Source organism: Ursus arctos, unplaced genomic scaffold (assembly GCF_023065955.2).
Source record: "Ursus arctos isolate Adak ecotype North America unplaced genomic scaffold, UrsArc2.0 scaffold_4, whole genome shotgun sequence".
Lineage (NCBI taxonomy): Eukaryota > Metazoa > Chordata > Mammalia > Carnivora > Ursidae > Ursus > Ursus arctos.
Genome location: NW_026623056.1, coordinates 28810646 through 28825814, shown reverse-complemented (window position 1 = coordinate 28825814; position 15169 = coordinate 28810646). Strand labels below are relative to the sequence as shown.

General features: G+C 44.9%; 1 protein-coding gene across 3 annotated transcripts in view; it reads left to right on the top strand.

The window, feature by feature from the left end:
- Positions 1-14435, top strand: part of KALRN (kalirin RhoGEF kinase) — a 642459-nt gene extending 628024 nt beyond the window's left edge. For all 3 annotated transcript variants that reach the window (XM_057306496.1, XM_026495196.4, XM_026495187.4), the window contains 3 exons: positions 3877-4077; positions 6799-6937; positions 7519-14435. In XM_057306496.1, the coding sequence (XP_057162479.1) occupies positions 3877-4077; positions 6799-6937; positions 7519-8064 (886 nt within the window). In that variant the 3' untranslated portion in view covers positions 8065-14435. The remainder of the gene's footprint in view (positions 1-3876; positions 4078-6798; positions 6938-7518) is intronic.
- The last annotated feature ends 734 nt before the right edge of the window (positions 14436-15169 follow it).

Genomic DNA, 15169 nt, shown 5'->3' with positions numbered 1-15169 from the left:
CCGTCCTGAGACTTCTCCGAATCCCCACTAAAGGAATTTTTCTGATCAGGCACATAAGGATGAGGACGTTGAAAGAAGAGACAACTACAGTAACATATTTGAAGCAGAAAACAAGTGAAAGAGTGACAAATGACCTAGGAGCCCGAGGAACTGAGTCCAAGTCAGTCGTGGGGTCCAGTGAGAGCCAGTGTAACTTTTGCAGCAGGATTCCCCAAAGGCTTGGGTCCTGGCAGCGTCAAGTACCCTCCGCACCCTGGTGTGAAGAGGACGTTGAAATGGGAAGCAGTGGCTGGAACTGTGTGACAGGTCGTGGCTCCGGATCTCCTCCCCAGCGGCAGGCAGCTGTAGGGCCGTCCTTCCCCACCCAGGAAAAGGCTGGAGGTTCATTCTCTAGACAGGTAAAGCGAAGTGCCTCCGTTCCCAGGGACACTGGCACAATCGGGGGCAGAAGAACCTTCCCGCAAACAGGCCCCTTATGAGACTATATCCATGCTGGATGCTCGGGACACCAGCTTTCTCAACCACCCGGCCTCCAAAAGGGGACAACTGGGGCTTCACTGTCTAGGCAGGAAGTAGGAAGATCTTTCTCTGGGAAATCTGACCAGCCCAAGAAGAAAGTCTTAAAGATACTGACTTTGGAACTTTCCCAACTAAACAGTCCACTCAGATCACACTACAGTGAAGGTCACATTGACAGGACCCACCCCCACCCCCTACTCAGAGCTTCCAAACACTGTTTAGTCCCCAGCTTTCAAAATGAGCCAACTTCCAGTGCCCGCCGAGACTGAGTAAGCCCACTGTGGCCTATCTCTCCCACTGATGACAACCGGAATCCCTGGACAAAATACAAAAAAGCAACTACCTCAGGATTCTGAAAAGTCAAGAACACAGTGAGTGGGGAGCCAAGTTAAAACTTGAAGAAAGTCAAGGACAGCAGCAGTGAGTTCTCTGGGTTGTTTGTTGGGCTTTAACCCAAGGGCGGGCCAAACAGGGAACTGGGCAGCATGCACGGGGGCAACTCCAAAAGAAACCCATCTTTTCAGCCAAAAGACAGGAAAGGGGGTCCCTCTGAGCTGAAGAGAGCAGGAAAATGCCTTTCCCTGCCTCCCTTATTTCTCTCGTTGCTTTAACCCAAGCAAGAAGCTAGAACTCTGGAGGAATCCCATCTACGAAAACGGGCCCTTGGGAGGCAAAGAATGTGTGGGAAATGTCAGTGAGGAGGGAGCTGAAGAAGGAGAGCCCCCGTCCTGTGCCTGGAACAACACAAATCCTGGGCTCCGTCCGGGCTGTGCACAGACAGAACACACCCGCAGAAGCACAGCGAGGCTCTGCGAGCTGAACTCGGCTGTGAACCATCACTCGGTCACCCCGCGGGGACTCCTTCGTCCCGCGCTCATCTCTGAGTGGTTCTCATAAGGGGCAGTCTTTGTCAGAGATGAGGCCTGAATTCTGTCACAAAAAGGAAAATATTCATTGTTTACCGGAGTTGCAGCTGTGAATAGCCCTGACCTAGTTGCAATAATGGAAACACTGAATATTGATTAAAATATCATTCTGTTGGGAGGACAGGGGATGGGAAAAGTGGTCATGTGGTGAGCACGGGGCGGAGGCGGGGAGACTAACATCTCCCTTTCCAGAGTGGGTGTCAACAGATTATCATGAAAACTGAAACACCAAGAAGCCACACAAGCATAGATTCCCCCAAATAACAGACTAACATATAATTACCTGATATGTTAAACTGCCCCCTCAGGTAAGGAAAATGGGGTTGGGGCGGGAGGATGGGATACTATTAGTTTTAATAAGAAACCTTAAAGCTAATTGACTTTTTAGATCATGGGGATGCGTAACTTGGATAAGCACACACACACACAAAAATTAAGGTATAGAGGCGCCTGGGTGGCTCAGTGGGTTAAGCCTCTGCTTTCAGCTCAGGTCATGATCTCAGGGTCCTGGGATGGAGCCCACATTGGCCTTCCTGCTCAGCGAGGAGTCTGCTTCTCCCTCTGCCCCTCCCCACCCTACCCCTCCACTCATGGGCTCTCTCTCTCTCTCTCAAATAAATAAATAAAATCTTTAAAACAAAAAACAGCTGCAGCTCAGCATGGCCACCTAGTTGAGGTGAGCTCTCCCTAGCATTCAATTGTTTTCATGAGTCCAAAGTCCTCTGGGACAGGTGACCTCTAATAATCAAACGAGAGAGTGCTGTTAAAAACCAGAATGGGGGCGCCTGGCTGGCTCGGGTGGTGGAGCCCCGGACTCTTGACTTTAGCTCCGGTCATGATCTCAGGGTAGTGAGAAGGAGCCCTGCCTCAGGCTCCGTGCTCAGCATGGGATCTGTTTGTCCCTCTCCCTCTGTTCCTCCCCCCACCGTGCTCTCTCCCTTTCTCTCTTTCAAGTAAATAAAATCTGTTAAAGAAAAACATAAGGAAGGGGTGCTAGGCTGGCTCAGTCTGTGGAGCATGTGACTCTTAATCTCAGGATCGTGAGTTTGAGCCCCACATTAGGCATAGCGATTACTTTAAAAAAAAAAAACAGATGGTAATTTATTAATTTATGATACAGACTAGAACTACCAGTTTGACCAAATATTTGCTTACTATGCAAAAAGAATGATGTCTGCTACATAACAGGCGTTCAATTAGTATTTGTTGAATACTTGTTTTATCGATTAGCAGATTCTCTTCTTAAAGATTTATTATTATTATTATTTATTTATTTGACGGAGAGAGGGAGAGTGTGCATGAGTGGGGGCAGGGGCAGAAGGAGAGGGAGAAGCAGACTCCCCGCTGAACAGGGCTCCACCCCAGGACCCCGGGATCATGACCTGAGCCAAAGGTGGACACTTAGCGACTGAGCCACCGAGGTATCCCAGCATATTCTCTTCCTTTGTGAAAATCTGTAGTGGAGAAACACTATCTGACTATTGTCAGAAAGTCGCTTGGTGAGCACAGAGCCAGTCCAGGAGTCAGTGGGACAATCTTCGTGGTGGCCATGGTGTTGGATGCCTCCATCTCCGCTAGAGGAATGGACGGCTCCTTGGATGGTTGACTCCTCTACTCGTAGGTTAGGGTGCCTCAGGGACGGGCGTGGGATGGCACTGCTTGTCACCTCTTTGACTCCCTGTCTCTGCTCCCACTGCTGACCAGTCCCCCTTCTACTTCACTTTCCTACTACTTCTTGCTGGGCTACAGATGTGTCTGGGAACCCTTCTGTTTTAGGGGTGGCTAATTTCGTCAGATGTGAGGATGGCATGGCGGCGATGCATTTTTAAATGTCCTTGTCAATTAGAAATGACCGAAGTATTTAAGAGTGAAATAACATGATATCTGGATCTCGCTAAAAATACTACAGAAAAAAGGCAAGAGGTAGGAAAGGGATAGATGGAATAAGATTGGCAAAATGCTGGTGATTGTTGAAGCTGGCTGCTGGGTGCACAGGCTTATACCGTTCTCTCTACTTTGTGTGTATTAGAAAGTTTCCATAATACCAAGATAATAAATAGAAAATAAAAGGAAAAATTGCCTCTTTAAAAAATGTTTTTGAAATTATCATAGAGTAGGTTTCCTCCTCCTTGAACATTACTACTACGGTTGTATTTTACAGAAACGTACTCTGCTTAGAAAACCGAACCTGCTGTTGATGAAAGTGACAGAGAAACCTATTGACTAAAAATAGTATGAGTTTTTCGCATCTCAGAGAACCCTGAAATGCTAAGGAGGGAAACATGGCTTCTCTAAAGGATAACATTATAATTTAAAAATGCAGAAGTAAGACTCCTAAGAAGTGGTACTGTCCGACCCCTTCAGGTAACACTCGACACATCCTAGCTGATGCAGGAGGCTTAGCAAACGCTTTCTCCCTCTCGCTCTCCAGAGGCCGCTTCTCCATAGTAAAGAAGTGCATTCACAAAGCTACGCGCAAGGATGTCGCCGTGAAGTTTGTTAGCAAAAAAATGAAGAAAAAAGAGCAGGCTGCCCACGAGGCTGCCTTGCTTCAGCACCTGCAACACCCCCAGTACGTCACTCTCCACGACACCTACGAGTCCCCCACGTCCTACATCCTGATTCTGGAACTGTGAGTACAGGCGTCTCGGGTGGCCTCCAGCTGTCTGGGCTATTTATTGTCTCCGGCGACGTCTTACAGTGTACAAGGGGTTGTACGTCACACACGTTCTCTCGTCCGTTTTATAAAAATGTGGTTCCCATTTATAGATTTAAAAAAAACAAGTATAGGGGCGCCTGGGTGGCTCAGTCATTAAGCATCTGCCTTTGGCCCATGGCGTGATCCCAGGGTCCTGGGATTGAGCCCCACATCAGGCTCCCTGCTCCGCTGGGAGCCTGCTTCTTCCTCTCCCACTCCCCCTGCTTGTGTTCCCTCTCTCGCTGGCTGTCTCTCTCTCTGTCAAATAAATAAATACAATCTTAAAAAGAAAGAAAAGAAAAGAAAAGAAAAGAAAAGAAAAGAAAAGAAACAAGAGAAGACAGAACCAACTCTGTTAATATTTGTAATTCTGTTGTGATACTTTAGATAGCTGTGTGGTGGCAGGTCGACTGTCACTTTGGATCTAACAAGTACACTTACAAGCAGCCTTCCAGAACCTAACCTGTTTGTTGGGAGCTTCCTAACTTAAAAGGTGTACTCTGTGGGTAGTGAACTATTTTTATGTACAAGTGACAACACGTTACACCCGAGTTCCAGTAAAAGGTGTTATCACTTGTCTATCAAGGTAATATGGTGGACCCAGAACCTTGGCCCCTTCGGATTTGCCAGCTGGCATCATTCCAGGGGCAGGTGCTGATTTACCAGGCTCCCACAGTGCAATGGAAGGAAGCCATTCTTGGAGTGAAGAGTCTGGGCTCTCATCCCAGCTCTGGGATTTGGGACAGGGTCTTTAGATTCCTGGGCCTCGGGTCCTCATCCATGAAGTCTGAAGAATTATTTCCACTTCTCAGAGATGTTACAGGGATTAAATGAGATGAATAGGGGCGCCTGGGTGGCTCAGTCGTTAAGCATCTGCCTTCAGCTCAGGGTGTGATCCCAGTGTTCTGGGATCGAGCCCCACATCAGGCTCCTCCGCTGGGAGCCTGCTTCTTCCTCTCCCACTCCCCCTGCTTGTGTTCCCTCTCTCGCTGGCTGTCTCTCTCTCTGTCAAATAAATAAATAAAATCTTTAAAAAAAAATAATAAATGAGATAGAATAGTGGCTTGAGCTCGTTCAGCAAATGTTCACTGAGCACTTGATGTGTGCCAGCTGCTGTGTGGACCTGGGCCAGGCTGGAAGGAACAAAGATGAAAAGGGGTGCTCCTTGCCCTTGAGGAGTTGAAAGTCTGATGAGGAGGACCGATCACTAAGTGAATGATTTCAGTTGAATATGTAAATATGGAGAAGGAAACAGGTGTCTTGGAGAGGGTTGCTGTGAGAACATAGGAAGGTGTTTGTTGGACTCAAGATTCAGGAAAGATGAGTGGCGAGGCAGTGCCCGAGGTAAACCCTGTGCTAAATCTTGTTATGCTGTGACCAGAGGTCTCCCCTTTGGTGGCCATCCAAATCCCTGGTAGAGCTTTTCTCTGTAGGTGGGGCCTGGGCATCTGGGTTCCCCAAAATCTCTGAGGGTGAACTTGGTGCGAAGGCTTGCAGGTCTCAGAGCGGCGTTGCAAGAAGTGCAGGGGGGCGTATCTCACAAACCCAGTCCCCCCCCCCCCCGCCCCACTCCACACTCCTCACTCCCACCCCACCCCCGGCTGGGTCCTAGGCTTCGCTCCTGTCAAGGAGAGCAGGAGAAGACACCAGGGGAAGGAACAGGCTAGAGAAGAGAATGGAAACTTGGCTGGAGTGGGGGGAAATCCGCTATGCTCAAAGGTGGTTTCCGCCTCTAGCTCACGCTCCTCCGCCTGAGCATTTCCGGGGCATGTGCCTTTGACAGCTCAGTGCGCACTGCAATAGCAGTTGACCGCTGGTCACTCTAGGTGCTCAAGAGAGCACAGGGGACCTGATAACAGTTACTATTTACTGAGCACTTACTGCTGCCGGTTAGGCTTACATGCCTCATTGTCTCGCTTGATTCTTGCACAGCCCTCGTAATGAAGTGGGTGTTTTTGCTGTTGCCGTGACTCCCAGTTTAAAGATGAAGAACCCAACACAGGGTTTAAGTGACTTGTCCCAAACCCTCAGCCTGTAGCTGGCAGAATCACGATTCAAATCTGGATCTGGCTGGCTCCCCCAACCATGTTTTCAGTCACAGTTTTTAAGATTGGAAAATTGCTCAAAAGGCAAAGGATCCCAAAAAGGGTCAAGAATGCCAAGGATAAACTTTGCCACTTTCCATTTTTCCCAGCTAGAAACTGACAAATAAAAGCAATCTGCAAAACACACCTGGGGCAGCTTACAGCCACCGGGCTCCAGTTCATCAGAATATTGAGACAGAGCGCTTGCTCTCTCTCTCTTTCTCGCTCTCTGAAGACTTTCTCTCTTTTGCAACGGGGGGGGGGGGGGGGGGGGGGGAGGGTCAGACCTTTCTCCTTGTGAGCAATTTTTAAGTTTAACAACATAAAATGTGTCTTAAGGTTACACAGATTTCTTCCGTGGAGCACATGACATGTGTAACTTTTAAATTAATTAATTTTAGTTCTGAACATTAATTTTGGGCTCTAACTAAAATACGCATGCGTGGCAACATCGCTCTTCATTTGTAAGAGGGAGCAGGAGAGATTTTAGAGCTCTGACCGATTTGTACGTGTGTTGTTTTTCCATTTCTTTACAAACATGTCTCCGTGGCCGTTTCCTCCCTGCCTTCAGGATGGATGACGGCCGGCTCTTAGACTACCTGATGAATCACGACGAGCTGATGGAAGAGAAGGTCGCTTTCTACATCCGGGACATCATGGAAGCCCTGCAGTACCTGCACAATTGCAGGGTGGCCCATCTGGACATAAAGGTAACAAGAAAGAGCTGCCCTTGCAGGGAAATGGCCAGGTCCAGCCTGTCAGCCCTTAGCCTGAGGGAGGCCCATCCAGATTCATTTTATTGACTTAGGTTAGAATCCTGACAAACGTCAGACAGGAGTTAGGTCGCCCACGCAACTCGAGTGTGATATTCATGAATTGATGAGGACACCCCAGAGTCCCCGTGCCATCTGGGGTAAGGGAAGGTGGGGAAGATTTTCCTGCCTCATCTAAGATTTTAGAAGGAAGCCCATCAGTGTCAGTTTATGATGGTGTCCAAAGGAAGCCCCCGTGTTCCAAAATGAATAATCCATTCTTTTTTTGAGTCCGTGCAGAAGCAAGGCGTGGTTGAGAAGACATGATTTCCAATGTCAAGCAGCTTCTCCGAAGCGCTAGCCAGCCCAGCATGTAGTCTAGCTTGAGGGCCCCCTGCACTTTGCACAGGCAATTTCCCGTGCCCGGTAGGCTTTTTCAAAGACGAGCAGGACCATGTCTGAACCACCAGAGTCCTACTGGTACCAAGACAGAGAGCTGACCTTGCCTTCTCTTCTCCCTCACGCCCGGGTCTCCTCAGCCCGAAAACCTGCTCATTGACCTGCGCATCCCAGTGCCTCGGGTGAAGCTCATCGACCTGGAGGATGCCGTCCAGATCTCGGGGCACTTCCACATCCACCACCTGCTGGGGAACCCCGAGTTCGCCGCCCCGGAAGTGATCCAAGGCATCCCCGTCTCCCTGGGCACAGACATCTGGAGCATCGGGGTTCTGACGTACGTCATGCTCAGTGGGGTGTCCCCCTTCTTGGACGAGAGTAAGGAGGAGACCTGTATCAACGTGTGCAGGGTGGACTTCAGCTTCCCGCACGAGTACTTCTGCGGCGTGAGCAACGCCGCCAGAGACTTCATCAACGTGACCCTGCAGGAAGACTTCCGCAGGAGGCCCACGGCGGCCACGTGCCTGCAGCACCCCTGGCTGCAGCCCCACAACGGCAGCTACTCCAAGGTCCCCCTGGACACGTCCCGCCTGGCGTGCTTCATAGAGCGCCGCAAGCACCAGAACGACGTGCGGCCTGTCCCCAATGTCAAGAGCTACATTGTCAACCGGGTCAACCAAGGGACGTAGCCATCTCCTCGCCCTTGGGGTTCCACGTGGCAGTACGGTGTGAACCAAAGCAAGACTGAATGTCTGTAAATAATTCTGTTCGTTCGCTCCACGCAGTTCTCTGGCTTGAGAGACGGACCTCTTCAACCCCGTCAGTGGTTATTCAGGGTCTGGGCAGCAGTAAAATTACCCTCAACCCAGGGCCTTTCCAGAAGGTCTTTAGAAGAGAGAGAGATGCAGAGAGTCACCCAGAGCATTAAAGCGAGGGGGCGAGGATAACAAGAAGATGAGCCGTTATAAGATTTTCACAGTGTGTTCCGAAAAGAGTGGGGAACTGGGCAAAGCTAAGCTCACGGTGGTGAGTGTAAAAGGTTTCTAACCCTGCTGAAATTTGAAGCAAAAAAGTTCTATTTAACAGAGATATCACTTATATCCACTATTCTGGTTTCGATTACTTAGCTATAGTTTCTTAGTAGGCTACATACACACATACAGTAAAATCTATCCCGTTCAGGTTTCAGAGTTTTATAATAGAGAGGTATATATGAAATCAGTCATCAGTAACTTTGAGTGCTCCAGTTAAGACAGTAATTTATTTACCGAAGCATTACATTGTTTTGACTAAGCACAATTAGATGACAAGTTTTTTAGAGCATTTTATAAATCTTGTATAGAAATCTTTTACCAGAACCCGTGCATTAAGAGAAGGCAATGCTACCCTTTTGCAATCTGTGAATGAGAAGATTTTTCTCTCAGTCACGTGTATTTGATTAACATAGGTTCTGTATATGAAACGCTACCCCCAAATTCACTGGCAGCTCAGAGTTAAGCTGGCAGGAAAGCCTGCCAGGAAATAAATCCAAATACAGTTAAGCGTCGTGGGGCTATTTTTATGTCTACACTCTGAACTAGGCAATGAAGATAACAGGTTCACACAAAAGGGCAAATAGAAGCCTTTGCTACGGTCCCTGTGAACAACGTAACAACACTTTCTGACCTCTTCTACAGCTGTACAATGCAGTCCTCAGAAAGTTGGCTTGCTTTATTTCTAACCCCTTCTGGAAGCTAAGGGGTGCTTACCAAAAGGAGGCAGCCATATAGGCCTCTAAAGGCCTGGTCCCAAGTCCTTTTTGAAGCCATGGAATAAAATCTGATACATCACTCTGACAGAGCATTGAGCTGTCACTGTGATTGCCGTACCTGTCACCACGCAGCCACTGAGATTTCCCTGGACCAAAAGGACTAATTGCACTTTGAGGCCAGCGCTGCTTTCTGGTGCGTATTCTCCACACAAGGTGATTACGAACTGCCCTTTTTCCCTTGCTAGTGGAAAAAAAAAATTTCAGCCTGGGCATTCCATGGTGGTTTTTCTTTCTTTGTTTTTGGGGAAGATTTTTGGGTTTTTTTTGTGTGTTCGTACATGATCCACCCTTTGTTTTCTAGGATGTGTCTTGAAAATTGCTGTTATGCAAATATTATTTAAAAATATAACTCAAGTGTTTGTCCTCAAATCAGGTTTAACGGCAGTGCTTCTCTCCCGTAATAGGATTGAGAAAATTAAAAGCACGCCACACAAGTGCAAGCAGAGAGCTTATGAGGGATACATAGAGTTACCGATCAATCTAAATGAGAAAGGTTGGTGGACACTAAGCCTGAACTTTAATATATAAAAACACTTATTCCCATAGCAGAAATGTAAAAGTAGAAATACTCATCTTTCTTTTCCATTGGTTTCAGAGTCACCTTCCTCATCCAGCCTCCACCTCATCCCATCTAAGATTATAGATTAATCAATTAGTAGGAAGTACAAGCAATAAGACTAGATAGCACTTCGTATTTTTAGGATTAATCAAATATGTGGAAACTGATTCCACCTGTATTTGGTTTCTAGTTTCAGATGGCCCTGGGTCACCAAGGCGCCCTCCCTCAGAGCCCACCCCTGACTCACCCCGCTAGTCTCCATTTAAATCTACATGTATATACAAATGCTATCTGATACGATATTTTACAATTTAAAACATATGTACTAAAAAAAAAACCCAAAAAACCTTTTAATAAATATGTCTTCATTGTGAGATCTAGCCTAAAAGAAGAACGCCTGGTCCCTAGGGCTTGTCACGGGATGCAGGGCAGGTGTTGAGGATTCCAAACCCCCATCAAGCGTGGCTTGGCGAGGTCTGCTTCGTCCACTGTGCACAATGACTAAAGAACTCCCTGCTGAGTCCTTTTGAGTTTTTATGACCATGGAAGAGATGGGCTGAGTTTCTGCTGGAGGAGATTAGGGCCTTGGACTGTGGTGCGCAGAGGGCTCAGGAGAGCATTCACAAAATCATGTTGTGGGAGGGCCACTGACAATGTTAGAGCCAACGCTTTTATATCAGCGTTTCCATCAGAGCTGGGACGGCCGAGGTGTGGGGTTGTGTGGAATCTCCCCTCTACCCAAGTACACATGTTGGGGAAGTGAGGAGACAGGAGAGGCTGGACATAGAAATGCAAAGTAGTATGATTCTGTTAACTGGAGCCTAAGTACAATCATTAGAGTAGAATTAATTGAATAGAGGCCCCAAGAGAAAGGGTGTGTATTTTATATAGCTTGGTCACTGAAGAAAACTAACAGAGAGGTGCCCTGTCTGCAAAGCCCCTGCTGCCTCCCCAAGAGGAGTAAGATAGCAGCCCTGCTTCGAGAATTCTCCATAGCTAGTTGGAAATAACAAGGAATCCCCGAAGGTGGGGCTGGGAAATGTACTTGAGGTTGCTCTGTGGGCAACTGTGGTGAGGGATGAAGGATTAGAAACCAGCTTCTGTACCTGTTTTGGCAGATATTTATTACTTTGCGGTAGAGAGGGGGAGAAGAGAAAATAGTCCACTTCCACCATAATCGTCATAGTTCTGGAAATCAAAACTTAACTAGGAATTAGAGTGAACTTGCAGTTGAAATGGGAAAAATTAATGTTGGTTAAAGTCATAAGTTTCTTGCTTGGCTTACGTTCATTGCATAGAGTTTTGGGGTTTTGTTTTGCAAGGGTGGGATGCAGAAAGAAGGAAAAGATCAGGGACAACTCATAATAATTTTTTAAAGATATGATGATTTACTGCATCTTTTACATTTGTTTCAAATTAAATAGATTTATATCCACTTACAGCTGAATGTTGGGAAAATTTTTAAGAAAAAAAATTGTAATGTTGGAGGTGTCCTTCAGGACTCTCACAGCCATAAACACTCTTGGGGGAGTAGAGGAAGCAGAGGAAAAGCTGGCTTCACCGCTTTGTCGTTCACAAAGCCTTTATAAATAGTAGTGCCTTTCAGAGGGGAGGATGGGAGATAAAGAAGTTCATTGTATTTAGATTGATACTGCAGCATTTTTTTTCTTTATGTTAAAATACCTTTTAAATGAAAACATCTGAATATAGGGTGAGGCCAGGAATTCTTGAGTTTCAACCTCAGCTATTCCTGATTCGTCCTTTCTTACAGAAAGTCTTTGTTTTTCTGTCCCAAATGTCCCCATTGTTAAAATGGGAATGGGGGTGGTAGAAGGAGGAGGGACTTTAATCTCATAGGAATGTTGCAAAAAATAGCATAGTTGGGATGTCTAAAGAATACTTTGGTTTTCTTAAAGTGCTACACACTGCCAGTGCTAAGAATTTTATTAATAGTAACTTTGAACATTCCAGGTTTTCAATATTCATATTTTAGGATACCATTTGCAAACTCATGAGATTAAATTCTGTAAATTGATTTTAATTGGAAGTACCAGGTGCTCTTTGTCTAAATGTTATTTGGTCTTAGCCTGTAATTTCAATCATGTAAGAGCTTGTCTACAGAAAAGTTAGGAGAGCTGATGGTCTTATGTGAATAAACTGTTTTTTTCCGTATTTCTGATGGCAAAGCCAGAGTAGGATGCCCTCCAAAGCAACTGCTGCTCTCTGTTCTCAAGCTTTATGCTCTGGAAAAATTGACAGAAAAGAACTCAAACAGCCACTTTCCTCACTGGAAGGGCAGAAGTGAGAATAAAATATTGTTTGATATCACAACTCATTTCTTCAGAATCTCACCGGCATCCATAAGAGGCAAATTATATGCACAGATGTAGAAATGAATTGAACTGTTGGATTTTGGAGGGAAAACCTTGGATCTTTTTTTTTCTTTTTAAGATAATAGGTGTTTCAGGAGTAGCATATTTGCTTTCCCATCGTCTCCATGATTTAATGCCCAAGAGTTAGTCATTCCTTGTTTGCTTGCCTATGTGAAAGAGCATGGAAATTAAGATTTGTGAGAACATGAGGGAGCAAAGACATTATAAACTAGATGGTGGTTTTATCTGCATATTGACTAAAGCTTTGTCCCACAAATTTGATAGAGGAGGAAATGTTACAGACGTAAGGGGTCTCTGTAGTAAGGCAAAAGTGCAAACTCACCACTCCCTTGTTCAGTTTTGAGGAATGTGGGCTTTATTCCTTTTTCCCCTGTGTAGCGTCTTGTGGAGTCTGGGTCAGGCTACCATAGTAGGTGGGCTTCCAATGGATTTATCTGCATTATGGCTTTTCTATTTACTATTTAAAATCTAGGGTTCGTTTGGAAATTAATAATTAAATCTAGGGTGCATTTAGAAAAGACAAGGTTTATATCTACTCTACTAAGAAAAGGGAAGCTACTGTGTTAATATTTATTTTCTAAAAACGATAAGGCTCTCAGTCATTTCATTAATTCTAGAGGGTTAAAAAGAGCTGAAATTTGTCCATAGCCTTAGACATTTTTAATAGGAAATGTTATTCATGTGAGAAATCTATGTAGAAATAGAACACAGAAATATCATAGGCCATATTTTCAAAGAAAGGCATTTCTGCATTTTCCATATGTGTAGAAGTTAGAGGAGAGGAAAAAGCAATTACCCTAAGACAAATTTTCATCTTTAAGGGACATTTATGGAAAGCTTGAAATTAATACTCATGAAAGCCTGAACTATTCATAGGCTATTGTGTTTTCCTGTCAGCCTGTTTGCTGGGAGATTCTAAAATGTGGTCGGATTTAGTTTTATTCAAATGATCAAGATCAACTCTTTCTTCAGATAGCTGTTATTTCAGAGGGTGAGGATAGTTGAAAAAAAAGGAAGAGTGGTGGGGAGAAAGTGCAAATAAATTTCCTGGCGTCCCAACTTAAGCAAGCCAGTTTGCTAGCCCAGGGGGAGCTAGCATTAAGAGTTCCATCAATGCCTGACTTCCATCAAGAAATGAATCCACATCCTGGAGTGTTATGGGGACTGTTACCATGATCTCAGAGACTGTGGTTATGAATTTGAAGTTAACAAAACATACATCTTCTCTTACTAACTTAAGCCATATCTGTCATCTCTGTGTCTGATTTCTTTGACCTTGGTGCTTTTACTTCTGTTCTGCCGAACTCCAGCCTGCTCTATGGGGAAGGTGAGTAACACCAGTAGTTAGGACAAACGTGAAGACTGAAAAACTGAATATGCCCGTCAGAATGAGATCCTAGTCAGAGAACGGTAGTGATCAAAGTGCAAACTGTTGGAAAATATGGATATATGTACATCTGTACATGTATATAGTGTATAATATGTATGTATATGTTATTGCTCATATGCAGAAATCTATCCAGTTGAAGGCAGCCCCAGTCGGGCAGTTTTTCTACTGGAAAACCATTTAGGGCCATTCAAAACCATTAGGGCTGGTGGGTGGAGTTCGAGTCTACTCCTCTGGGAATTGTTTGCTGTCCTGTGAAGTCCACAAAGCCAAATGAACAAAGCCTGAAACATAATGGGGCCATCGTTGCAGCTGTTTACCTAGGGTCAGGAGGATCTTTATGTTTGGATTATTAATAGTTGGTTTGCAAACTGCATTGGCACCTCTTGGTTTTGAGTGACCCCCTCCCCACCAAGTCATTTGAGAGTCTGGAGTGGGCTTCTCTGGCCATTCAAATAAAGGGCCTTATCCAGAAGTGGATAGGTTTCCCCATAGGGACCATTACACATATACATATAAGTACATACTTCCATCAGGCTTGTAACAATTGATTTAAAATCACTCCACAGTATTGATAAATAGCTCTATATTTTCAAGGTGCAGAAGAATTCCACAGCCTTAATTATTTCAGTGTCTTGCTGGTCTGCCTTAAGTGTATCTTCTGGGTTTTTGGTTGTCTTATTATTTTTAAACTTTTCTGCAGTTCATTTTGTATGCACACAATGTCGTTTTGTAAAGGTAGGTTGTAAATATTTTATTTGTAAGTCAAAATCACTCATGCGTAATGTTGTAAAGTGATGACCTGCTGTCTCGTTATTATTACAGTAAATGTTATAAGTTATGGATGAAACTTCAAAATGTACATCTCACAAGTTATGCATTCCTATAAATATACTATACTAAAGATGTTATTTCTGGTGGTCTTTTTCTTTTCTTTCTAATTAAAACCATTGTTCAAGGAAAGAGTAAATTTTTTTATCTCTTCCCCAAATATATGAAGGCCTTTGACAAGTTGAAAATGGCACGTTATCATTACAACACTTTTTGCCCAGCATTTTGGAAAGAAAGCAACAATTTTGTAGCCTGGAGAAGTATCCTAAGGCATTTATCCCCCCCCCCCCCCCCCCCCGCCAAAAAAAAAAGGTCAAGTAAGTCTCAGGTGTGTGTCGTTAACTTTATTCTGGTGTTCTGGGTGCTGAATTTGTTAGAAAATTGTCAGGCCATTTGAGCTGGATCTCACAAATTTATGCATCATGGTGTGGACTCTCGGAGTCTGGATTAGCCATACAGACGTGATCGGTCCGCAGGTGCCGCCCAAGTGTAAATGAGACTGATTCAGAGTACAATGTCCATTAGCGAGAGTATTAGAGATTGAAGTGTTTTGATTAGCTTACTTTGCCAATAAGAACAAAAATGTTTTAACATTTGGCTATTTCATCAAAATTTCACTGCATTTATTTGAAATGAGAAACAAGTCTCAAAAGCATGGGTTCTTCACACTGGCTGGTCAGCACAATCTTGTCAAAGAAAATACAGACATTAGAAATATAGAAATCAGAATCTATTTAATGAGTAAGCATCATGAGCCATATATGGTTTTAAGGGTTATTTCCCTTAAAGTATTGCCTTCTACACATAATAGGAA